This window comes from Salvelinus alpinus, chromosome 8 (assembly GCF_045679555.1).
Source record: "Salvelinus alpinus chromosome 8, SLU_Salpinus.1, whole genome shotgun sequence".
NCBI classification, from domain to species: Eukaryota; Metazoa; Chordata; class Actinopteri; order Salmoniformes; family Salmonidae; genus Salvelinus; species Salvelinus alpinus.
The window spans coordinates 48,613,596-48,640,570 of NC_092093.1; the positions used below are offsets into that span (position 1 = coordinate 48,613,596).

General features: G+C 45.7%; 1 protein-coding gene across 2 annotated transcripts in view; it reads left to right on the forward strand.

The window, feature by feature from the left end:
• Positions 1–26,975, forward strand: part of LOC139583238 (procollagen-lysine,2-oxoglutarate 5-dioxygenase 2-like) — a 129,058-nt gene that overhangs the window by 48,948 nt on the left and 53,135 nt on the right. For both annotated transcript variants that reach the window (XM_071414089.1, XM_071414090.1), the window contains exons 4-7: positions 3,177–3,340; positions 13,009–13,121; positions 21,819–21,882; positions 25,019–25,116. In XM_071414089.1, coding sequence (XP_071270190.1) covers positions 3,177–3,340; positions 13,009–13,121; positions 21,819–21,882; positions 25,019–25,116 — 439 coding nt within the window. The remainder of the gene's footprint in view (positions 1–3,176; positions 3,341–13,008; positions 13,122–21,818; positions 21,883–25,018; positions 25,117–26,975) is intronic.

Genomic DNA, 26,975 nt, shown 5'->3' on the forward strand with positions numbered 1-26,975 from the left:
TGTCCTTTAAACATCTCTAGTGTACCACCGTGACGTGTGATGAATATCAGCGGGCCAGTAGATGTAGAGATGAGCAGCAGTTACAGAGTGGTGTGTGTGTGTGTGTGTGTGTGTGTGTGTGTGTGTGTGTGTGTGTGTGTGTGTGTGTGTGTGTGTGTGTGTGTGTGTGTGTGTGTGTGTGTGTGTGTGTGTGTGTGTGTGTGTGTGTGTGTGTGTGTGTGTGTGTGCACGTATGAATGTGTGCGTTTGCATTCTTCTCAGGCTAAATTCTTTCCTAAATGCCTTTTAAAGAGCAACTGCCATTAAAAACCAACACATTCCTTAGAAATTAGCCTATTTGACATCGAAATGAGTCAGAAACATCATTAGAGTATACAAATTGACTATAAATAGTATATAGGATAATTTTGGTCATAAAGTCAGTCTAGTCTACAACGGAGTTTGGAACATCAGTGCATCACAACGGGTAAATAAATGGTTGGTTTTGATTTGACGATGTCCGTTTACCACTAAGATGGGGTGAACAGCTGCTGTGTTGCTCTCTATACATTAGTATAAACAGTGAGACGGACCTGACCAGCAGCTCTGATGTTTACAAGACAACACGTCACACTTTCCATCTTTAACTTGATAAATATTGCACCAAACTCCTTAGTTAGATGTACAATTGAGCACCTGAAACATCTTTGGCAAATATGTAAACAATTATTACAGATTTATTTAGTTATCTTATCGTTTATTCTGGGGATTTTTCCTGGGGGACAATCATTAACCAAACGCGTAATCGGTCAGGAAACACACCTCCCAAGAATAAAATATAATTTTTGTAATGAGCAATAATAAAAAACATATGTGCCAATCTGCGTATTCATTGGCTATTTAAATCCATGAATGTGTGCTGACACCCTGGTTCAGCATGAAGAATGTCTCATGTCTCACTTGTTCTCAACTGGCCAACCTGGTTAAATAAAGGGGAATAATACTACCTGGTTAATAAAGGGGAAGTATACTACCTGGTTAAATAAAGGGGAAGTATACTACCTGGTTAAATAAAGGGGAATAATACTACCTGGTTAATAAAGGGGAAGTATACTACCTGGTTAAATAAAGGGGAAGTATACTACCTGGTTAAATAAAGGGGAATAATACTACCTGGTTAAATAAAGGGGAAGTATACTACCTGGTTAATAAAGGGGAAGTATACTACCTGGTTAAATAAAGGGGAATAATACTACCTGGTTAATAAAGGGGAAGTATACTACATGGTAAATAAAGGGGAAGTATACTACCTGGTTAAATAAAGGGGAATAATACTACCTGGTTAAATAAAGGGGAAGTATACTACCTGGTTAAATAAAGGGGAATAATACTACCTGGTTAAATAAAGGGGAATAATACTACCTGGTTAAATAAAGGGGAAGTATACTACCTGGTTAAATAAAGGGGAATAATACTACCTGGTTAAATAAAGGGGAATAATACTACCTGGTTAAATAAAGGGGTAGTATACTACCTGGTTAATAAAGGGGAAGTATACTACCTGGTTAAATAAAGGGGTAGTATACTACCTGGTTAATAAAGGGGAAGTATACTACCTGGTTAATAAAGGGGAAGTATACTACCTGGTTAAATAAAGGGGAAGTATACTACCTGGTTAATAAAGGGGAAGTATACTACCTGGTTAAATAAAGGGGAAGTATACTACCTGGTTAAATAAAAGGGAAGTATACTACCTGGTTAAATAAAGGGGAATAATACTACCTGGTTAAATAAAGGTGAAGTATACTACCTGGTTAAATAAAGGGGTAGTATACTACCTGGTTAAATAAAGGTGAAGTATACTACCTGGTTAAATAAAGGGGAAGTATACTACCTGGTTAAATACAGGGGAAGTATACTACCTGGTTAATAAAGGTGAAGTATACTACCTGGTTAATAAAAGGTGAAGTATACTACCTGGTTAAATAAAAGTGAAGTATACTACCTGGTTAATAAAGGTGAAGTATACTACCTGGTTAATAAAAGGTGAAGTATACTACCTGGTTAAATAAAGGGGAAGTATACTACCTGGTTAAATAAAGGTGAAGTATACTACCTGGTTAATAAAGGTGAAGTATACTACCTGGTTAATAAAAGGTGAAGTATATTAGCTGGTTAAATAAAGGGAAGTAAAAAAAGACATGTTTTCATTTAGATTTCTATCTACCGTGGAGACAGTTACGGCCCAGTTGCTAGGAGTGGTCATCAGATGTTGAATAGATAAGAGGAGTTCGAGGAGGAAATGTGGGGAAGCTGCCCATAGAGGTTTAACTACGGGTCTGGATATGTCTAAATATGCTGTTATTTAACCTACCCTCGCTCTCTCCTCTCTCTCTCCTCTCTCTCTACCCTCTCTCTCTCTTCTCTCTCTAACCCCTCTCTCTCCCCTCTCTCTCTCTCCTCTCTCTCTCTCTCTCTCTCTCTCTCTCTCTCTCTCTCTCTCTCTCTCTCTCTCTCTCTCTCTCTCTCTCTCTCTCTCTCCTCTCTCTCTCTCTCTCCTCTCTCTCTCTCTCTCTCTCCTCTCTCTCTCTCTCTCTCTCTCTCTCTCTCTCTCTCTCTCTCTCTCTCTCTTCTCTCTCTACCCTCTTTCTCTCTCTTCTCTCTCTACCCCTTCTCTCTACCCTCTCTACCCTCTCTCTCTCTCTGTCCCTTCTCTCTACCCGCTCTACCCTCTCTCTCTCTCTGCTCTCTACCCTCTCTCTGTTCTCTCCTCTCTCTCTACCCTCACTCTCTTCTCTCTCTACCCTCTCTCTCTTTTCTCTCTACCCTCTCTCTCTTCTCTCTCTACCCATTCTCTCTACCCTCTCTACCCTCTCTCTCTCTCTGCCCTTCTCTCTACCCTCTCTCTCTCTGTTCTCTACCCCCTCTCTACCCTCTCTCTGTTCTCTCCTCTCTCTCTACCCTCTCTGCCCACTCTCTCTACCCTCCCTACCCTCTCTCTACCCTCTCTCTCTACCCTTTCTCTGTTCTCTCCTCTATCTCTACACTCTCTGCCCACTCTCTCTACCCTCCCTACCCTCTCTCTCTTCTCTATCTACCCTCTCTCTCTACCCTCTCTCTCTACCCCTCTCTCTTCTCCCTCTACCTTCTCTCTCTTTCTCTTTCTCACTCTACCCCCCCTTCTTCTCTCTCTCCAGTTATGATCTTATCTTCGCAGGTGGACCAGAGGAGATACTCAGGAAGTTCCAGGAAGCCAATCACAAGGTCCTGTTTGCTGCCGAGGGTTTGATCTGGCCTGATAAGCGCCTACAGGACAAATACCCGTCCGTCCGCAGCGGCAAGCGCTTCCTCAACTCAGGAGGTGGGTCCAGAACACTGTCATCACAGAGTTTCTAAACCCAGAGGCCCAACATTGCGATACTTCCGGGACAGCTTCGTGAAATAGACTCAACAGACCAGACCGGGGTTTGGGGTTTGGCAAGTCAATGGGAGAAGTGAAAAATGTATCCTTAGTTGTTAATTTTCTTGAAATCTGAAGACAAAACCCAGATTTGAGAATGTCTTAGGTAGCTGAAACGTTCATTACTGCAACCTTGTGAAAGTGACAAACTTACACGTATATGTTTAAGACACCTCAGAAACTCTGAAACCTCCTAGTTAAAATGTGCGTATGTATTTTTGCCAAGAGCTTCCTATTGGTTGATTCTGATACTTTCCAAGTAGGAAACTCAAAACCTCTTCTTTCTACAACGAGTTTCCATGTCGGAAAAGTCCAAGGTTCCGAGATGCCTTGAACTCTACTTACGGTGCCTTTGGAAATTATTCAGACCCCTTGACTCTTTCCACATTTTGTTACATTACAGCCTTATTCTAAAATTGTTTTAATTAAAAACAATTCCTCAGCAATCTACACACCCCATAATGACAAAGCGAAAACAGGTTTTTAGAAATGTTTGCAAAAAACAGAAATACCTTATTTACATAAGTATTCAGACCCTTTGCTATGAGACTCGAAATTGAGCTCAGGTGCATCCTGTTTCCATTGATCATCCTTGAGATGTTTCTACAACTTTATTGGAGTCTACCTGTGGTCAATCATATTGACTGGACATCATTGGGAAAGGCACACACCTGTCTATATAAGGTTCCAAAGTTGACAGGGAATATCGGAGCAAAAACCAAGCCATGAGGTCGAAGGAATTGTTCGTAGGATTCTGTTGAGGCACAGATCTGGGGGGAAGGGGGGCAAAAATATTATGCAGCATTGAAGGTCCCCAAGAACACAGTGGCCCCCATCATTCTTAAATGGAAGAAGTTTGGAACCACCAAGACTCTTTGTAGAGCTGGCCTCCCGGCCAAACTGAGCAATCGGGGGAGAAGGGCCTTGGTCAGGGAGGTGACCAAGAACCCGATGGTCACTCTGACAGAGCTCTAGAGTTCTTCTGTGGAGATGGGAGAACCAGCCAGAAGGACAACCATCACTGCAGCACTCCACCAATCAGGTGTTTATGGTAGAGTGGCCAGACGGAAGCCACTCCTCAGTAAAAGGCACATTACAGCCTGCTTGAAGGACTCTCAGATCATCAGAAACAAGATTCTCTGGTCTGATGAAACCAAGATGGAACTCTTTGGCCTGAATGCCAAGCGTCATGTCTGGAGGAAACCAGGCACCATCCCTACGGTGAAGCCTGGTGGTGGCAGCATCATGCTGTGGGGATGTTTTTCAGGGACTGGGAGACTAGTCAGGACAGAGGGAAAGATGAATGGAGCAAAGTACAGAGAGATCCTTGATGAAAACCTGCTCCAGAGCGCTCCGGACCTCAGACTGGGGCGAAGGTTCACCTTCCAGAAGGTCAATGACCCTAAGCACACAGCCAAGACAATGCAAAGGTGGCTTCGGAAAAAGTCTCTGAATGTCCTTAAGTGGCCGAGCCAGAGGCAGGACTTGAACCCGATTGAACATTTCTGGAGAGACCTGCAAATACCTGTTCAGTAACGCTCCCCATCCAACCTGACAGAGCTTGAGAGGATCTGCAGAGAAGAATGGGAGAAACTCCACAAATAAAGGTGTGCCAAGCTTGTAGCGTCATACCCAAGAATACTCGAGGCTGTAATCGCTCCCGAACGTGTTTCAACAAAGACTCAAGGTCTGAATACTTATGTCAATTTGATATTTCCGTTTTTTTTTTTTTATACATTTGCAAACATCTTTAAAAACCTGTTTTTGATTTTGTCATTATGGGGTATTGTGTGTAGATTGATGAAAAAAAAAAATACATAATCCATTTTAGAATAAGGCTGTAACGTAACAAAATCTGGAAAAAAGTCAAAGGGTCTGAATACTTTCCGGTGACTACCTCGCCATGACATCGGCTCCGTGATCAGAGATTTCTATTGGAGACGTCGGTTCTTTATTTCAATTAAAATGGCTTTTTCTGCTGGGGCATTATGGGAGATGAATTTACAATGCATTTGGAAACTTGCAGTCGACTGCAATCAGAACTTCATGACCTTTTAATCACATGCAGTTGAAATGTAGAAGCAAGTCTGACTATTTTATCCCCAGAATGGAACACACTTTGTCACCGACTTGGCAAAAGTGACCCGCTCGACTGCGCCCTGTCACACTGTTGGGAAATCATGGGAGATGGAGTTTGAACACTGTCACACTGTTGGGGAATCATGGGAGATGGAGTTTACTGATTTGGATACTTTGGTGATCCTACACCTGTTTATGTGCTTAGCAGGTTTATGCTGGACTCATGATGCAGGGATCAAGAAGTCTAGCTAGGGTCAAGGTCTTGTACACGTGTGGCTGTCTCTCTCTCTCTCTCTCTCTCTCTCTGGGAAGAGTGTAAATTAGAGAGCCATTTAATTTAGAAAAATAACAAAAATAACTCCAAGGTCATTCCTCTACAGCCCAGAGTTTAGGTGAATTCATAGGTGATTCCTCTACCCCCCAGAGTTTAGAATTCCCTCTAACCCCCAGAGTTTAGATTTCCCTCTAACCCTCAGAGTATAGAAATCCCCCCCCCCAGAGTTTAGAATTCCCTCTAACCCCCAGTGTTTAGAATTCCCTCTAACCCTCAGAGTTTAGAATCCCCTCTAACCCTCAGAGTTTAGAATTCCCTCTAACCCCCAGAGTTTAGAATTCCCTCTAACCCTCAGAGTTTAGAATTCCCTCTAACCCTCAGAGTTTAGAATGCCCTCTAACCCTCAGAGTTTAGAATTCCCTCTAACCCCCAGAGTTTAGAATTCCCTCTAACCCCCAGAGATTAGAATCCCCTCTAACCCCCAGAGTTTAGAATTCCTCTACAGCTTCTACAACCCAGAGTTTAGAGTACCTCAGATAACTCGTAGGTGATTCCCCTACAACCCAGAGTTTAGAGTACCTCAGATAACTCGTAGGTGATTCCCCTACAACCCAGAGTTTAGAGTACCTCAGATAACTCGTAGGTGATTCCCCTACAACCCAGAGTTTAGAGTACCTCAGATAACTCGTAGGTGATTCCCCTACAACCCAGAGTTTAGAGTACCTCAGATAACTCGTAGGTGATTTCCCTACAACCCAGAGTTTAGAGTACCTCAGATAACTCGTAGGTGATTTCCCTACAGCCCAGAGTTTAGAGGACCTCAGAGAACTCACAGATCAAGAATGAGGTCAGTTCTTTGAACTATAGCACTTGACGTGCTATACTGTGTCAATACTGATTGTTCATAGAGGAAGGACAACACACACAGGCTGTGTGCTCATGTAGAGAGAATAAAAACTATAGACAGTGTGTTTTCTCTGTAAAATTCACGACGGGCACTGGGACGGTCACCAAGGTCTTTCCTGCCTGGAGGACAATAGGTAATTCTGATGATTCGGGTTGAACTGCAGGTCTTCTGCGTCTCATTCATCACCTCCATAGACCGACAAGGGGACAATCCTGCTGACTTACCCCGTACATTCAGAACTGTGTTACGATGATCGCTGTGTGGTGTGGAAACATCCTACTGCTATTTTTATTTAGAGAACGTTTGATTATTGTTGTTTTCCTGTAGTCCCCTCTCAGCCTGGCCTCTATAAAGCCTGTAGTTTATAGCAGCTTCTCCACTCCCCTGGTGCATGGCTGTCTTTAAGTTGACTTGTGTATTTGTCTTGGTCCCCCGTGAGCCGTACTCTGCATCAAATTACAGGTTGTGTTTGTGTCTCTGAGGGCAGGCTTCCGGACCACATCACCCAGGGACCTAACTAACAGGGACAGGTCCTGCTGTCTGTCTCGGTTCTATTTTGTTTGGACCTGGTCTGGAGTGTCACAGAGAGGTGAAACCTTGGTTTGTTTGGGGAATGGTGTATGACAGGAGAGGGGTGAATTTAGAGTCAGTCAGATCTGGAAAGGGGTGAGGTTAGAGTCAGAGCAGGAGAGGGGTGAGGTTAGAGTCAGGACAGGAGAGGGGTCAGGTTGAGTCAGGACAGGAGAGGGATGAGGTTGAGTCAGGACAAGAGAGGGGTCAGGTTGAGTCAGGACAAGAGAGGGATGAGGTTGGGTCAGGACAAGAGAGGGGTGAGGTTGGAGTCAGGACATGAGAGGGGTGAGGTTGAGTCAGGACATGAGAGGGGTGAGGTTGAGTCAGGACATGAGAGGGGTGTTTAGAGTAAGGACCATCATTTTCACCAGGTTTTTTAGTTCATTACTTGGTTCCCCAGTAGATGTGGTCATGTGGCTTTATACACTACATGACCAAAAGTATGTGGAAACCTGCTCGTCGAACATCTCATTCCAAAATCATGGGCATTAATATGGAGTTGGTCCCCCCTTTGCTGCTATAACAGCCTCCACTCTTCTGGGAAGGCTTTCTACTAGATGTTGGAACATTGCTGCTACAACAGCCTCCACTCTTCTGGGAAGGCTTTCCACTAGATGTTGGAACATTGCTGCTGTAACAGCCTCCACTCTTCTGAGAAGGCTTTCCACTAGATGTTGGAACATTGCTGCTATAATAGCCTCCACTCTTCTGGGAAGGCTTTCCACTAGATGTTGGAACATTGCTGCGGGGACTTGCTTCACAAGAGCTTTAGTGAAGTCGGGCACTGATGTTGGGCGACTTAGGCCTGGCTCGTAGTCGTCGTTCCTATTCATCCCAAAGATGTTTGATGGGGATGAGGTCAGGGCTCTGTGCAGGCCAGTCAAGTTCTTCCACACCGATCTCGACAAACCATCTCGGAGGCGAGCTTTACACCACTCCAGCCGACACTTGGCATTGTGCGTGGTGCTCTTAGGCTTGTGTGTGGCTGTTCGGCCCATTTTATGAAGCTCCACACGCATATTTCTTGCTGCTTCCAGGGGCAGTATAGTACTCGGTAGTGAGTCTTTCAACCGAGGACAGATGATTTCTACGTGCTACTCTCTTCAGCACTCTGCGGCCCCGTTCTGTGAGCTTGTGTGGCCTACCACTTAGCAGCTAAGCCGTTGTTGCTCCTAGACGTTTCCACTTCACAATAACAGCACTTACAGTTGACCAGGGGGCAGCTCTAGCAGGCCAGAAATGTTAAGAACTGACTAGTTGGAAAGGTGACATCCCTATGACGGTGCCACTTTTGAAAATCACTGAACTCTTCAACAAGGCCATTATACTGTCAATGTTTGTCTATGGAGATTGCATGGCTTCGTGCTCGATTTTATACATGGGTGTGGCTGAAATAGCCGAATCCACTCATTTGAAGGGGTGTCCACATACTTTTGTTTATATAGCTTATTTGATGAAGTGGTTTTATGTGGCTACCCATATGAAAAATGTGTGCAGTGTGCATGCTTTTGGATAAAACCTTTTACTTCTGAATGATATGTGGAATGCTGTGAAAAAGTATTTGACCCTTTCAAATGTACTCTACTTTGGCATATTTTGTTGATCAGTCTCTCACATCTCTGTGGAGGAATTTTGGCCCATTCTTCCATGCAGAATTGCTTTAACTCGGCAACATTTGTGGGTTTTCAAGCATGAACTGCTCGTTTCAAGTCCTGCCACATCTCTACTGGCGTTTTGGTCTGGACTATGCCATTCCAAAACGTCAAATTTTTTGCTTTATGCCCATTTTCATGTATACTTGATTGTGTGTTTTGGATCGTTGTCTTGCTACATGACAGATTCTGGATAAAAATAAATGCATCATCTTTATAATTGATGGACGAGACACCACATTGACAGTAGGCTAACTGGTTAAAGGTTAAAAGGGTCACACAAAGTCTGCTAGGAATGGCGATTCCTGTAAATACTATGTTTGGTCCTGATCTAACACTGTAATAGGTGCAACAGTGATGTGTAGGTGTCATGGTAGTGGTTGTGGAGTCATAGACTCCCCCCCCCCCCCCCCAAAAAGATGCTGCTATCGAGGATTGGTAAAGCTCTCCATTATCAGATGCCGTACTGTATTGCTTTCATCAATCTCTTTAGCACACAGTTTGAAGCTAAAGCTATATCCGCATTAAACCACACTGTATGACATCACCAGTCTTCATCTATATATATATATATATATATACAGTGGGGAGAACAAGTATTTGATACACTGCTGATTTTGCAGGTTTTCCTACTTACAAAGCATGTAGAGGTCTGTAATTTTTTATCATAGGTACACTTCAACTGTGAGAGACGGAATCTAAAACAAAAATCCAGAAAATCACATTGTATGATTTTTAAGTAATTAATTTGCATTTTATTGCAGTTATACAGTATGTGACTTCTACTGTAAGTATTTTGTCCCGTCCGTCTCCGGGCAGCGTTTCATCTGCGAGGCAAGCCATTCTCTGTGGGTGTAACATCTGTTCTTCGGTGAGGGTAGTTTAATGATCGATTCCCGACCCAACGACATTTTACAGCTGTGGTCAATACGCTTGAGAAAGAGATCTTGAAGTAAAGGACCAGAGGTCGTCACGGTTACACGAGAAGATATAACCATGTGTCACGCCCTGTCCGTAGAGAGCTTTTTATGTCTCTATTTTGGGTTTGGTCAGGGTGTGATTTGTGGTGGGCATTCTATGTTCTTTTTTCTATGTTTTTGTATTTCTTTGTTTTGGCCGGGTATGGTTCTCAATCAGGGACAGCTGTCTATTGTTGTCTCTGATTGGAAACCATACTTAGGTAGCTCTTTTTCCCACATTGTTTTTGTGGGTAGTTAATTTCTGTTTAGTGTTTTCACCTTGCAGGACTGTTTCGGTTATTCTCTTGTTTATTTTTGTTATAGTGTTCAGTTTTAATAAAACAAGCATGAACGCTTACCACGCTGCGCTTTGGTCCGATGATTCCTCTTCTTCAGACGACGAATACCGTTACACCATGACGACCACTGAGTGTACAAAACATTAAGAACACCTGCTCTTTCCATGACAGACTGACCAGGTGAATCCAGGTGAAAGCTATGATCACTTATTGGTGTCACTTGTTAAATCCACTTCAATCAGTGTAGATGAAGGGGAGGAGACGGGTTAAAGAATGATTTTTAAGCCTTGAGACATTGATTATGTAGGTGTGTCATTGAGGGTGAATGGGCAAGACTAAATATTTATGTGCCTTTTAACGGGAATGGTAGTAGGTGCCAGGCACACCGGTGTCCAGAACTGTTGAGTTTCTCACGTACAACAATTTCCCAAGTGTATTAAGAATGTCCCTTGGGTGGTGGACCATTCAGCCAACTTGTCACAACAGTGGGAAGCATTGGAGTCAACATGGACCAGCATCCTTGTGAAACGCTTTCGACAGTCCATGACGAAACCTGTATACTCAATGTATACTACAGCATGATCACCCACAATCCCCCCTTACTACAGCATAATCACCCACAATCCCCCCATACTACAGCACAATCACCCACAATCCCCCCATACTACAGCATGATCACCCACAATCCCCCCTCACTACAGCATAATCACCCACAATCCCCCCATACTACAGAACAATCACCCACAATCCCACCATACTACAGCACAATCACCCACAATCCCCCCTTACTACAGCATAATCCCCCACAATCCCCCCATACTACAGCATGATCAACCACAATCCCCCCATACTACAGCATAATCACCCACAATCCCCCCATACTACAGCATGATCACCCACAATCCCCCCTTACTACAGCATGATCAACCACAATCCCCCCATACTACAGCATGATCACCCACAATCCCCCCTTACTACAGCATAATCACCCACAATCCCCCCTTACTACAGCATAATCACCCACAATCCCCCCATACAACAGCATAATCACCCGCAGTTCACCCCATACTGCAGCATAATCACCCGCAGTTCACCCCATACTACAGCATAATCACCCGCCGTTCACCCCATACTACAGCATAATCACCCGCAGTTCATCCCATACTACAGCACAATCACCCGCCGTTCACCCCATACTACAGCATAATCACCCGCCGTTCACCACATACTACAGCATAATCACCCGCAGTTCATCCCATACTACAGCATAATCACCCGCAGTTCACCCCATACTACAGCATAATCACCCGCAGTTCACCCCATACTACAGCATAATCACCCGCAGTTCATCCCATACTACAGCATAATCACCCGCAGTTCACCCCATACTACAGCACAATCCCCCCATACTACAGCACAATCACCCCATACAACAACATAATCACCCACAGTACACCCCATACTACAACATAATCACCCACAGTACACCCCATACTACAACATAATCACCCACAGTACACCCCATACTACAACATAATCACCCACAGTACACCCCATACTACAACATAATCACCCACAGTACACCCCATACTACAACATAATCACCCGCAGTTCACCCCATACTACAACATAATCACCCACAGTTCACCCCATACTACAACATAATCACCCACAGTACACCCCATACTACAACATAATCACCCACAGTACACCCCATACTACAACATAATCACCCACAGTACACCCCATACTACAACATAATCACCCACAGTACACCCCATACTACAACATAATCACCCACAGTACACCCCATACTACAACATAATCACCCGCAGTTCACCCCATACTACAACATAATCACCCACAGTTCACCCCATACTACAACATAATCACCCACAGTTCACCCCATACTACAACATAATCACCCACAGTTCACCCCATACTACAACATAATCACCCACAGTACACCCCATACTACAACATAATCACCCGCAGTTCATCCCATACTACAACATAATCACCCACAGTACACCCCATACTACAACATAATCACCCACAGTTCACCCCATACTACAACATAATCACCCACAGTTCACCCCATACTACAACATAATCACCCACAGTACACCCCATACTACAACATAATCACCCGCAGTTCATCCCATACTACAACATAATCACCCACAGTTCACCCCATACTACAACATAATCACCCACAGTACACCCCATACTACAACATAATCACCCACAGTACACCCCATACTACAACATAATCACCCGCAGTTCATCCCATACTACAACATAATCACCCACAGTACACCCCATACTACAACATAATCACCCGCAGTTCATCCCATACTACAACATAATCACCCACAGTACACCCCATACTACAACATAATCACCCACAGTACACCCCATACTACAACATAATCACCCACAGTACACCCCATACTACAACATAATCACCCACAGTTCACCCCATACTACAACATAATCACCCACAGTACACCCCATACTACAACATAATCACCCACAGTACACCCCATACTACAACATAATCACCCACAGTACACCCCATACTACAACACAATCACCCACAGTACACCCCATACTACAACATAATCACCCACAGTACACCCCATACTACAACATAATCACCCACAGTACACCCCATACTACAACATAATCACCCACAGTACACCCCATACTACAACACAATCACCCACAGTACACCCCATACTACAACACAATCACCCCATACTTTGTTTTATAGGACCCAATGTTTTAACTCAATCTGGTTTGAACTCTGTTTTGAACCCCTAGGCATCATCGGCTACGCCCCGTATGTGAACAAGATCGTAGAGCAGTGGAACCTTCACGAGAACGATGACGACCAACTGTTCTACACCAAAATATACCTGGACCCTCAGCAGAGGGTGAGTGATGGCTCTAGCAACGCTGGGGGTCGTAAACTAAACTGTTTTCACTCACGGTACTGTAATTCATATGCTAAAACTATTTTTTTCTATTATACTTGGGACTTTTCTATAGGGTAAATGCTCAAGAATGTGCTTCAGTATATACATTGTTGCGGTTCCTACGGTTGTATTACCGCCATGCCAGAAGTCATGAGTCATGACCGCAGTAAAATTACACGTTACCGTTGAGGTCATGTTTAATCTCCTTTTATGCATTCTGGACATGTGTTGGTAGTACCCAACTCGCTAATGACCACCTGGGCTCTACTGTCCCTCCATCAGGTCCTAATGGTCTGGTACTCAGGGCTCTATTGTCCCTCCATCAGGTCCGAATGGTCTGGTACTCAGGGCTCTACTGTCCCTCCATCAGGTCCTAATGGTCTGGTACTCAGGGCTCTATTGTCCCTCCATCAGGTCCTAATGGTCTGGTACTCAGGGCTCTACTGTCCCTCCATCAGGTCCTAATGGTCTGGTACTCAGGGCTCTATTGTCCCTCCATCAGGTCCGAATGGTCTGGTTCTCAGGGCTCTACTGTCCCTCCATCAGGTCCTAATGGTCTGGTACTCAGGGCTCTACTGTCCCTCCATCAGGTCCTAATGGCCTGGTACTCAGGGCTCTATTGTCCTTCCATCAGGACCTAATGGTCTGGTACTCATTTAACATTTACATTTAAGTCATTTAGCAGACGCTCTTATCCAGAGCGACTTACAAATTGGTGCATTCACCTTATGATATCCAGTGGAACAACCACTTTACAATAGTGCATCTAACTCTTTTAAGGGGGGGGGGGTTAGAAGGATTACTTTATCCTATCCTAGGTATTCCTTAAAGAGGTGGGGTTTCAGGTGTCTCCGGAAGGTGGTGATTGACTCCGCTGACCTGGCGTCGTGAGGGAGTTTGTTCCACCATTGGGGTGCCAGAGCAGCGAACAGTTTTGACTGGGCTGAGCGGGAACTGTACTTCCTCAGAGGTAGGGAGGCGAGCAGGCCAGAGGTGGATGAACGCAGTGCCCTTGTTTGGGTGTAGGGCCTGATCAGAGCCTGAAGGTACGGAGGTGCCGTTCCCCTCACAGCTCCGTAGGCAAGCACCATGGTCTTGTAGCGGATGCGAGCTTCAACTGGAAGCCAGTGGAGAGAGCGGAGGAGCGGGGTGACGTGAGAGAACTTGGGAAAGTTGAACACCAGACGGGCTGCGGCGTTCTGGATGAGTTGTAGGGGTTTAATGGCACAGGCAGGGAGCCCAGCCAACAGCGAGTTGCAGTAATCCAGACGGGAGATGACAAGTGCCTGGATTAGGACCTGCGCCGCTTCCTGCGTGAGGCAGGGTCGTACTCTGCGAATGTTGTAGAGCATGAACCTACAGGAACGGGTCACCGCCTTGATGTTAGTTGAGAACGACAGGGTGTTGTCCAGGATCACGCCAAGGTTCTTAGCACTCTGGGAGGAGGACACAATGGAGTTGTCAACCGTGATGGCGAGATCATGGAACGGGCAGTCCTTCCCCGGGAGGAAGAGCAGCTCCGTCTTGCCGAGGTTCAGCTTGAGGTGGTGATCCGTCATCCACACTGATATGTCTGCCAGACATGCAGAGATGCGATTCACCACCTGGTTATCAGAGGGGGGAAAGGAGAAGATTAATTGTGTGTCGTCTGCATAGTAATGATAGGAGAGACCATGTGAGGATATGACAGAGCCAAGTGACTTGGTGTATAGCGAGAATAGGAGAGGGCCTAGAACAGAGCCCTGGGGGACACCAGTGGTGAGAGCACGTGGTGCGGAGACAGATTCTCGCCACGCCACCTGGTAGGAGCGACCTGTCAGGTAGGACGCAATCCAAGCGTGGGCCGCGCCGGAGATGCCCAGCTCGGAGAGGGTGGAGAGGAGGATCTGATGGTTCACAGTATCAAAGGCAGCCGATAGGTCTAGAAGGATGAGAGCAGAGGAGAGAGAGTTAGCTTTAGCAGTACGGAGCGCCTCCGTGACACAGAGAAGAGCAGTCTCAGTTGAATGACTAGTCTTGAAACCTGACTGATTTGGATCAAGAAGGTCATTCTGAGAGAGATAGCAGGAGAGCTGGCCAAGGACGGCACGTTCAAGAGTTTTGGAGAGAAAAGAAAGAAGGGATACTGGTCTGTAGTTGTTGACATCGGAGGGATCGAGTGTAGGTTTTTTCAGAAGGGGTGCAACTCTCGCTCTCTTGAAGACGGAAGGGACGTAGCCAGCGGTCAAGGATGAGTTGATGAGCGAGGTGAGGTAAGGGAGAAGGTCTCCGGAAATGGTCTGGAGAAGAGCTCTATTGTCCCTCCATCAGGTCCTAATGGCCTGGTACTCAGGGCTCTATTGTCCCTCCATCAGGTCCTATTGGCCTGGTACTCAGAGCTCTATTGTCCCTCCATCAGGTCCTAATGGCCTGGTACTCAGGGCTCTATTGTCCCTCCATCAGGTCCTAATGGCCTGGTACTCAGGGATCTATTGTCCTTCCATCAGGACCTAATGGTCTGGTACTCAGGGCTCTATTGTCCCTCCATCAGGTCCTATTGGCCTGGTACTCAGAGCTCTATTGTCCCTCCATCAGGTACTAATGGCCTGGTACTCAGGGCTCTATTGTCCCTCCATCAGCTCTTAATGGCCTGGTACTCAGGACTATATTGTTCCTCCATCAGGTCTCTAATGGCCTGGTACTCAGGGCTCTATTGTTCCTCCATCAGGTCTCTAATGGCCTGGTACTCAGGGCTCTATTGTTCCTCCATCAGGTCTCTAATGGACTGGTACTCAGGGCTCTATTGTCCCTCCATCAGGTCCTAATAGCCTGGTACTCAGGGCTCTACTTCATCAGGTCCTAATGGCCTGGTACTCAGGACTATATTGTTCCTCCATCAGGTCCTTATGACCTGGTACTTAGGGCTCTATTGTCCCTCCATCAGGTCCTAATAGCCTGGTACTCAGGGCTCTACTTCATCAGGTCCTAATGGCCTGGTACTCAGGGCTCTATTGTCCCTCCATCAGGTCCTAATGGCCTGGTATTCAGGGCTCTATTGTCCCTCCATCAGGTCCTAATGGCCTGGTACTCAGGGCTCTATTGTCCCTCCATCAGGTCCTAATGGCCTGGTACTCAGGGCTCTATTGTCCCTTCATCAGGTCCTATTGGCCTGGTACTCAGGGCTCTATTGTCCCTCCATCAGGTCCTAATGGCCTGGTTCTCAGGGCTCTATTGTCCCTCCATCAGGTCCTATTGGCCTGGTACTCAGGGCTCTATTGTCCTTCCATCAGGTCCTATTGGCCTGGTACTCAGAGCTCTATTGTCCATCCATCAGGTCCTAATGGCCTGGTACTCAGGGCTCTATTGTCCCTCCATCAGGTCCTAATGGCCTGGTACTCAGGGCTCTATTGTCCCTCCATCAGGTCCTAATGGCCTGGTACTCAGGGCTCTATTGTCCCTTCATCAGGTCCTTATGGCCTGGTACTCAGGGCTCTATTGTCCCTCCATCAGGTCCTAATGGCCTGGTACTCAGGGCTCTATTGTCCCTCCATCAGGTCCTAATGGCCTGGTACTCAGGGCTCTATTGTCCCTTCATCAGGTCCTTATGGCCTGGTACTCAGGGCTCTATTGTTCCTCTAACCACTCTGACATCAATGCAAATGCAGTCCAAAATCACATCAAACACCTTTCATCAAAGCAGTATCGTGCCTTTAAAACTCACTTCACTGTGATGAACAATTTGAAGTAAGAAGTTTAACAACAGGTTGAAACAGAGTGGAGAACACGGTTGTTTTAATGTTGTTTCAAAGCCAAACACAACGAAACGGACAGCGCTTTCAAAGGCGACGATTCATTCACAACACCCATATGCATGTTGGAGCGAAGGCTTATGAGCCCAAGCCAAAAATAACTGAACTGAACTGAACTGAATTAAAATTATGCTTGTGCCGTTATACAATACATAGCCTACTGCATATTACGCACGGCAGAGAAACATACAACTAAACTGATTTAATTTGAGTAATCACCTTTGACTATGGATATATCATTATGCATACTGGATGGACTGGTTACCTTATGCTACGCGCCACGATGTCTATCAATGAGTCTGGGGGAGGACGTATAGCCCCAGGCCATGCTTTTGGTTCATTGATTGTGCAGGGTGGCGTACTGTTAGCTAACAATTATAGTGAATTTGTAATTGTACTTGTACTCTCTCTCCTTTATTCCGTTCTCGAGCACTCAGAGGGGCTGTCAACAGTTTAGTGAAATATGTTTTGTTATTAAAAGATGTTACTATCAATGTTCCTGAACGTAATTGACTTGGTTTCCCACTGGTTAGCTGCAGGAACAAGGTTGAAGAGCCCATGGCATACAGAGTTTGGACAGAAAATCACCTGTCTGGCAATGGGAGCCTCTCAAACAGTGGTTGATGTGTGGAGGGAAATAAGTCCTGTTATATTTATTTTCAGCTGCTCATATTAATCACAGCTCCGCTATGATATCTAAGTAGCCTACCAGGCATTATTAAAAACGGACCTCTGTTTGCACCTTTCATGAAAATCACCTTCCGGGTTTTAAAACCATGGAAAACAACAAAACTATGTTTAAACTAGTCTGAAGAGAATGGAAATTCACATGAGCACCACAATGCCTATTCCACCCATGCTCTACCAAGGTTTTCCAGCTACTATGGTAGCTACCCTATGTTGGTCAATTGTACTTCAAACAATGTACAGTTGAAGTCGGAAGTTTACATACGCCTTAGCCAAATACATTTAAACTCAGTTTTTCACAATTCCTGACATTTAATCCTAGTAAAAAGTCCCTGTCTTAGGTCAGTTAGGATCACCACTTTATTTTAAGAATGTGAAATAACAGAATAATAGTAGAGAGAATGATTTATTTCAGCTTTTATTTCTTTCATCACATTCCCAGTGGGTCAGAAGTTTACATACACTCTGTTAGTATTTGGTAGCATTGCCTGTAAATTGTTTAACTTGGGTCAAACGTTTCGGGTAGCATTCCACAAGCTTCCCATAATAAAGTTGGGTGAATTTTGGCCCATTCCTCCTGACAGAGCTTGTGTAACTGAGTCAGGTTTGTAGGCCTCCTTGCTCGCACACGCTTTTTCAGTTCTGTCCACACATTTTCTATAGGATTGAGGTCAGGGCCTTGTGATGGCCACTCCAATACCTTGACTTTGTTGTCCTTAAGCCATTTTGCCACAACTTTGGAAGTATGCTTGGGGTCATTGTCCATTTGGAAGACCCATTTGTGACCAAGCTTTAACTTCCTGACTGATGTCTTGAGATGTTGCTTCAATATATCCACATAATTTCCTGCCTCATGATGCCATCTATTTTGTGAAGTGCACCAGTCCCTCCTGCAGCAAAGCACCCCCACAACATGATGCTGCCACCCCCATGCTTCACGGTTGAGATGGTGTTCTTCGGCTTGCAAGCCTCCCCTTTTTCCTTCAAACACAACAATGGTCATTATAGCCAAAGATTCTATTTTTGTACGATCTTTGTCCCCATGTGCAGTTGCAAACCGTAGTCTGGCTTTTTTTATGGCGGTTTTGGAGTAGTAGCTTCTTCCTTGCTGAGCGGCCTTTCAGGCTATGTCGATATAGGACTCGTTTTACTGTGGATATAGATACTTTTGTACCTGTTTCCTCCAGCATCTTCACATGGTCCTTTGCTGTTGTTCTGGGATTGATTTGCACTTTTCGCACCAAAGTACGTTCATCTCTAGGAGACAGAACACGTCTCCTTCCTGAGCGGTATGACGGCTGCGTGGTCCCATGGTGTTTATACTTGTGTACTATTGTTTGTACAGATGAATGTGGTACCTTCAGGCATATGGAAATTGCTCCCAAGGATGAACCAGATTTGTGGAGGTCTACAATTTCTTTTCTGAGGTCTTGGCTGATTTCTTTTGATTTTCCCATGATGTCAAGCAAAGAGGCACTGAGTTTTAAGGTAGGCCTTGAAATACATCCACAGGTACACCTCCAATTGACTAAAATTATGTAAATTAGCCTATCAGAACCTTCTAAAGTCATGACATCATTTTCTGGTATTTTCCAAGCTGTTTAAAGACACAATCAACTTCGTGTATGTAAACTTCTGACCCACTGTATTTGTGATACAGTGAATTATAAGTGAAATAATCTGTCTGTAAACAATTGTTGGAAAAATTACTTGTGTCATGCACAAAGTAGATGTCCTAACCGACTTGCCAAAACTATAGTTTGTTAACAAGAAATGTGTGGAGTGGTTGAAAAATTAGTTTTAATGACTCCAACCTAGGTGTATGTAAACTTCCGACTTCAACTGTATATATACACTGCTCAAAAAAATAAAGGGAACACTTAAACAACACAATGTAACTCCAAGTCAATCACACTTCTGTGAAATCAAACTGTCCACTTAGGAAGCAACACTGATTGACAATAAATTTCACATGCTGTTGTGGAAATGGAATAGACAAAAGGTGGAAATTATAGGCAATTAGCAAGACACCCCCAATAAAGGAGTGGTTCTGCAGGTGGTGACCACAGACCACTTCTCAGTTCCTATGCTTCCTGGCTGATGTTTTGGTCACTTTTGAATGCTGGCGGTGCTTTCACTCTAGTGGTAGCATGAGACGGAGTCTACAACCCACACAAGTGGCTCAGGTAGTGCAGCTCATCCAAGATGGAACATCAATGCGAGCTGTGGCAAGAAGGTTTGCTGTGTCTGTCAGCGTAGTGTCCAGAGCATGGAGGCGCTACCAGGAGACAGGCCAGTACATCAGGAGACGTGGAGGAGGCCGTAGGAGGGCAACAACCCAGCAGCAGGACCGCTACCTCCGCCTTTGTGCAAGGAGGAGCACTGGCAGAGCCCTGCAAAATGACCTCCAGCAGGCCACAAATGTGCATGTGTCTGCTCAAACGGTCAGAAACAGACTCCATGAGGGTGGTATGAGGGCCCGACGTCCACAGGTGGGGGTTGTGCTTACAGCCCAACACCGTGCAGGACGTTTGGCATTTGCCAGAGAACACCAAGATTGGCAAATTCGCCATTGGCGCCCTGTGCTCTTCACAGATGAAAGCAGGTTCACACTGAGCACATGAGCACATGTGACAGACGTGACAGAGTCTGGAGACGCCGTGGAGAACGTTCTGCTGCCTGCAACATCCTCCAGCATGACCGGTTTGGCGGTGGGTCAGTCATGGTGTGGGGTGGCATTTCTTTGTGGGGCCGCACAGCCCTCCATGTGCTCGCCAGAGGTAGCCTGACTGCCATTAGGTACCGAGATGAGATCCTCAGACCCCTTGTGAGACCATATGCTGACACATGCACATTTGTGGACTGCTGGAGGTCATTTTGCATTTTCGTAGCCTAGCAAGACTGTGGCATGCGTCTTTACACTTTTTGTATTTAAATTAATTTAACCTTTATTGGACTAGGCAAGTCAGTTCAGAACAAATTCATATTTACAATGACGGCCTACCAAAAGGCCTCCTGCGGGAACGGGGTCTGGGATTAAAGAGAAAAACATAAAGAGAGACCTAAGACAACAACATAGCAAGGCAGCAACACATGAAAACACAGCATGGTAGCAGCACAACATGACAACAACATGGCAGCAACACAACATGGTATAAACATTATTGGGCACAGACAACAGCACAAAGGGCAAGAAGGTAGAGACAACAATACATCACGTGAAGCAGCCACAACTTTCAGTAACAGTGTCCATGATTGAGAATTTGAATGAATAGAGAGAGATAAAACTGTCCAGTTTGAGTGTTTTTTGCAGCTGGTTCTAGGCGCTAGCTGCAGCGAACTGAAAAGAGGAGTGATCCCCTCTGCTGCGCGCTGTAAACCGGACACACTGAAACAGCCCAACTGATGTTGAATTCACTGACACTAGCGCATCAGGCTGTAATTTCATTAAAGTAGATGCATCAACTGTTGACTTATTTAAACTCGCTTGTGTCCTATTTGGCCCGCGGGGCCTTGTGTTTGACACGTGTGCTAGCCTGTTAGCCACGTTATGACTGACGTGTGATCATCACCCCCTTGCTAGTCTGATTGTATTGACATTTACAGCCTTAGTTAAAGTCGTCCATGTTCATAAAAATATTGAGTAATTGTAAGTGAACCATTTCATCACAAATGTGTTGAGGCAGCAAAACAAGTTATGATTTACAACCTGATAGCAATATGTTTTAGGGACTGCCAAGAAATATATTGGTGAATTATATTAATCATGCATTGAAAGGCATCAATCTGTTCTGCCAACTATGCCTTAGTGTACATCAAGGACTGTTGAGTCACACAGAAACAATTTTTTAAAACCTCCTTGATAAAGTTGGTTGTTGAAGCATGAACTGGAAATACGATATCTTGGACTGATATTAAGGAATGTGTTCAGTATATAGACATAGACATAGCGGGAGCCTTTACAGAGGGTAAGTGCTGTAAGTACTGTTTACAGAGGGTTAGACTCTCAGTTATCATAGAGTCATGATAACTGGGAGTCTAACCAGGGTTGTTATCCCATCACATGTCCTCATAAAATGCCTGAAAACACATCACATCCCAGAAGACAAACCGATTTAAAATAACCTGATGTTTTCACTTGTCATTTTTTATTTAAATGTTCTTTATCTTTTTTTTTCAGGAGAGTTTGAACATGAGTTTGGACCACAAGTCTCAGATTTTCCAGAATTTAAACGGAGCAATCGGTGAGTTACCACAGCAAGCCTTTATTAGGGGAGAATGGGGTATGTTGTGCCGTGTTTTATGTTCAGCATCGCTCCGTCAAGGGAAAAATGGTGTTCTTTCTAACAGTGATATCTACATATATTTCATGATGTTGTGTTATCCCTGGAAATAATCAGAATTCATTTAAACATAACAGTTTGGTTTCTTGGCACAACACACCCCGGGTATGGGGTACGTTTAGAACAGGGACCGGGTAAGTTGAGCCATCACTGGGTAAGTGGGTGATGGTGTCTTGTGATGGTGCTGGCAGGATAAAGTTTAATTCATGGAATGGGGGTGTGCTATATTGTATATCTTAAATGTATGCCTACATTCTGATGTAGATCTCTCTGTTCAATATCACTTAACCTTCCATTTCTTGTCCAGTTGTCTCGGACAGGGATGTTATTTTGATGTGCCAATTCGTAGACAAGTTATCTGCTTTTGACGTTAGTAAGCTCATGAAACTGGTCTGCGAGATTTTTTGATATGTTTATCAAGCTCAGACTCCATGTCATCAGATCTTGTGTTCCTCTGCTGCTCTGTCACAGCCTCTCTTCACAAAGCTCCTTGTTTTACGTTTGTATACGCGGGGCATGATGATGTCTGCCCCAAGGCCGTTGGCTCAACTTACGATGATGTCTGCTCTGTACCAATACATATGCTCCATCTTGAGTTCATATACGTGACACATTGCAACATGCATATCATATCATGCATAAAACTGACAGAATGTAATCATCATTTGTATGGGGTATGTTGGCCATTGGCTCAATTTACCCCGTGGCCATTGGCTCAAATTACCCCGTGGCCATTGGCTCAACTTACCCCGTGGCCATGGGCTCAAGTTACCCCGTGGCCATTGGCTCCACTTACCCCGTGGCCATTGGCTCCACTTACCCCGTGGCCATTGGCTCAACTTACCCCGTGGCCATTGGCTCAACTTACCCCGTGGCCATTGGCTCCACTTACCCCGTGGCCATTGGCTCAACTTACCCCGTGGCCATTGGCTCCACTTACTCCATGGCCATTGGTTCAACTTACTCCATGGCCATTGGCTCAACTTACCCCATGGCCATTGGCTCCACTTACCCCGTGGCCATTGGCTCAATTTACCCCATGGCCATTGGCTCCACTTACCCCGTGGTCATTGGCTCAACTTACCCCGTGGCCATTGGCTCCACTTACCCCGTGGCCATTGGCTCAATTTACCCCATGGCCATTGGCTCCACTTACCCCTCAAATGTAATAATAATAAATAAAAGAAATACCTTATTTTACATAAGTATTCAGACCCTTTGCTATGCCACTCGAAATGGAGCTCAGGTGCTTCCTGTTTCCATTGATCATCCTTGAGATGTTTCTACAACTTAATTGGAGTCCACCTGTGGTAAATTCAATTGATTGGACATGATTTGGAAAGGCACACACCTGTCTATAGAAGGTCCCACCGTTGACAGTGCATGTCAGAGCAAAAACCAAGCCATGAGGTCGAAAGAATTGTCCGTAGAGCTCCGAGACAGGATTGTGTAGAGCCATAGATCTTGGGAAGGGTACCAAAACATTTCTGCACCATTGAAGGTCCCCAAGAACACAGTGGCCTCCATCATTCTTAAATGGAAGAAGTTTGGAACCACCAAGACTCTTCCTAGAGCTGGCTGCCCTGCGAATGTCACTCTGGCAGAGATCCAGAGTTTCTCTGTGGAGATTGGAGAACATTCCAGAAGGACAACCGTCCCTGCAGCACTCCACCAATCAGGCCTTTATGGTAGAGTGGCCAGATGGAAGCCACTCCTCAGTAAAAGGCACATGACAGCCCGCTTGGAGTTTGCCAAAAGGCACCTAAAAGTACTCTCAGATCATGAACTCTTTGTCCTGAATGCCAAGCATCACATATCTGGAGGGAACCAGGCACCATCCCTACAGTGAATCATGGTGGTGGCAGAGTCATGCTGTGGCAATGTTTTTTCAGCGGCAGGGACTTGGAGACTAGTCAGAATTGAGTGAAAGATGAACAGATCGAAGTACAGAGAGATCCTTGATAAAAACCTGCTTTCAAGTGCTAAGGACCTCAGCCTGGGGCAAAGTTTCACCTTCCAACAGGACAATGACCCTAAGCACACAGCCAAGACAACGCAGGAATGGCTTCGGGACAAGTCTCTGAATGTCCTTGAGTGGCCCATCCAGAGCCCGGACTTGAACCCGATCGAACATCTCTGGAGAGACCTGAAAATAGCTGTGCAGCAATGCTCCCCATGCAACCTGACAGAGCTTGAGAGGATCTGCAGAGAAGAATGGGAGAAACTCCCCAAATGCAGGTGTGCCAAGTTTGTAGCATCATACCCAAGAAGACTCGAGGCTGTAATCGCTGCCAAAGGTGTATTTTTTTTATTTTTATAAAATTGCAAAAATTTATAAAAACGTTTTTTGCTTTGTCATTTTGGGGTATTGTGATGTCATTATGGGGTATTGTGTGTAGATTGATGAGGGGGAAAAACTATTTAATCCATTTTAGAATAAGGAGGTAACAACAAAATGCGTATTAAGTCAAGGGGTCTGAATACTTTCCGAATTTGGCTTGGTGAAAATCTTTTTTTTTTTTTTTAGCTTACAACTTTTTCCATGTGGTTTTCTCCTTCACAGACTTCATGAAACGATGACCTCTTCCTAAATATTTGGTCAAATTATACATGTTGTGTGTGGTTTCCTTTAAACAATGGGTGGCTCAACTACCACTTTGGCTCGTTTTACCCCTCTATCCCCTAAACCGCTTCCCAGAGTCTCGGTGTCTTATCTCCAGCTGATGAAAATAAAACTCAGGAAAACTATTTATAGATTTTGGAATTGTACCAATCTGTAAAAACAACTTTTATCATTTTCACGACCTTATTCACAGAGAGAGACTACATTTAATAGACAGCTACTGAGTTCTGTTTTTGCCTGTGACTGTTTATTTCGCCAAAGAGCCAAAGAGCCAGACAGAATCCAGACAGAGCCTTGTGACAGCCAGCCTTGTGACAGCCAGATAAATAAAGGGTTGGGATTATGTTTAGATACGGTAAGGCCCTGCCCCAGTAGCCAGCATAATACACCCTGTTCTTCTGTCTCTCCATAAAGACGAAGTTCTTCTGAAGTTTGGAACGGAGAGAGTACGAGTCAGAAACACCGTGTACGACACACTGCCAGTGGTCGTCCATGGAAACGCCAACACCAAAGTGAGTAAGACATTATTAATGTTTGAACATGCTGGAATCGTAAACGGTTTAATCCACTGTCCAGGTGTCTGAGTACAGATCCATGACCCCCAGTTCAGAAACATTTATGATCACTGTTTCTGGAGAAAACAAAACCAGCCTTCTCCCTCCCGCCCTCCGTCCATCCTCCCTCCGTAACATTTATGATCACTGTTTCTGGAGAAAACAAAACCAGCCTTCTCCCTCCCGCCCTCCGTCCATCCTCCCTCCGTAACATTTATGATCACTGTTTCTGGAGAAAACAAAACCAGCCTTCTCCCTCCCGCCCTCCGTCCATCCTCCCTCCGTAACATTTATGATCACTGTTTCTGGAGAAAACAAAACCAGCCTTGTTGAATTATGTCAGTGTTTCACTTTGCTTTATTTGAGTTAGAATGATAAGATGCACCCCCCCCCCCCCCCCCCCCACCCCGGAGCTGCCTGGAAGGCTTGTGGTCAGGCCAACTTTCTGAGGTTCCTGTCCAATAGCTGTGCTGAAACATCTCTAGAGGGATTCTGCAGGATTCTACGTTGGAGGAATGATTGGGACTCTTTAGAATCTGTGTGGGGGAACTTCACTGGAATCCAGCCAACATTTGGTGTCACTCCCTCCTCATCTCTACCTCCCTCACTCCCTTCTCTTACTACATCCCTCTCCCTCCCTCACTACATCCCTATCCCTCCCTCACTCCCTTCTCTCACTACATCCCTCTTGATCACATCCTCCCTCTTCCCCCTCCCTCCATCCATCCAACCCTCTCTCTCTCTCTCACCCCTCTCTGCAATTTAACCTCTCCCTCCCTCATCCATCTCTCCCTCTGTCCACCCCCCCTTTCTCCGTCCACCCCCCCCCTCTCTCCGTCCACCCCCCCTTCTCCCTCCCTCCGTCCATCCCCCCTTCTCCCTCCCTCCATCCCCCCTTCTCCCTCCCTCCCTCCGTCCATCCCCCCTTCTCCAGTCCCTCCATCCATCCATCCCCCCCTTCTCCAGTCCCTCCATCCATCCATCCCCCCCTTCTCCCTCCCTCCATCTGTCCATCCCCCCCTTCTCCCTCCCTCCCTCTGTCCATCCCCCCCTTCTCCCTCCCTCCCTCCCTCCCTCCCTCCCTCCCTCCGTCCATCCCCCCCTTCTCCCTCCCTCCCTCCGTCCATCCCCCCCTTCTCCCTCCCTCCCTCCCTGCCTCCCTCCCTCCCTCTGTCCATCCCCCCCTTCTCCCTCCCTCCCTCTGTCCACCCCCCCTTCTCCCTCCCTCCATCCGTCCATCCCACCCTTCTCCCTCCCTCCCTCCGTCCATCCCCCCTTCTCCCTCCCTCCCTCCGTCCATCCCCCCTTCTCCCTCCCTCCATCCGTCCATCCCACCCTTCTCCCTCCCTCCCTCTGTCCATCCCCCCTTCTCCCTCCCTCCCTCCGTCCATCCCCCCTTCTCCCTCCCTCCCTCCCTCCGTCCATCCCCCCTTCTCCCTCCCGCCCTCCGTCCATCCTCCCTCCGTACCAGTACTATAACACTGGGTCAGTGAGTCCATAGCAGGATGTCTGGTAAATTCAGAAATCATTCTCCTGGGAGACTCTTCTATACCTCTAGTCTTTCCTCACAGCTGACAGTAATCATTCTCCTGGGGCTGCACCGAGTCTGGAACCAGCAGAACCCAGAACATCTTCTACCCCCAAGCTATAAGACTGCTAAATAGTCTGCGTAGCTATTGGTTAACTATTTACCTATATGTATTGACTCTTTTTGCACTAATTCTTTGGACTCATCACTTTATCCTACCTATGTAGATATCTACCTCAATTACCTTGTTCCCCTGCACATTGACTCTCTATTGGTACGACCTGATGAA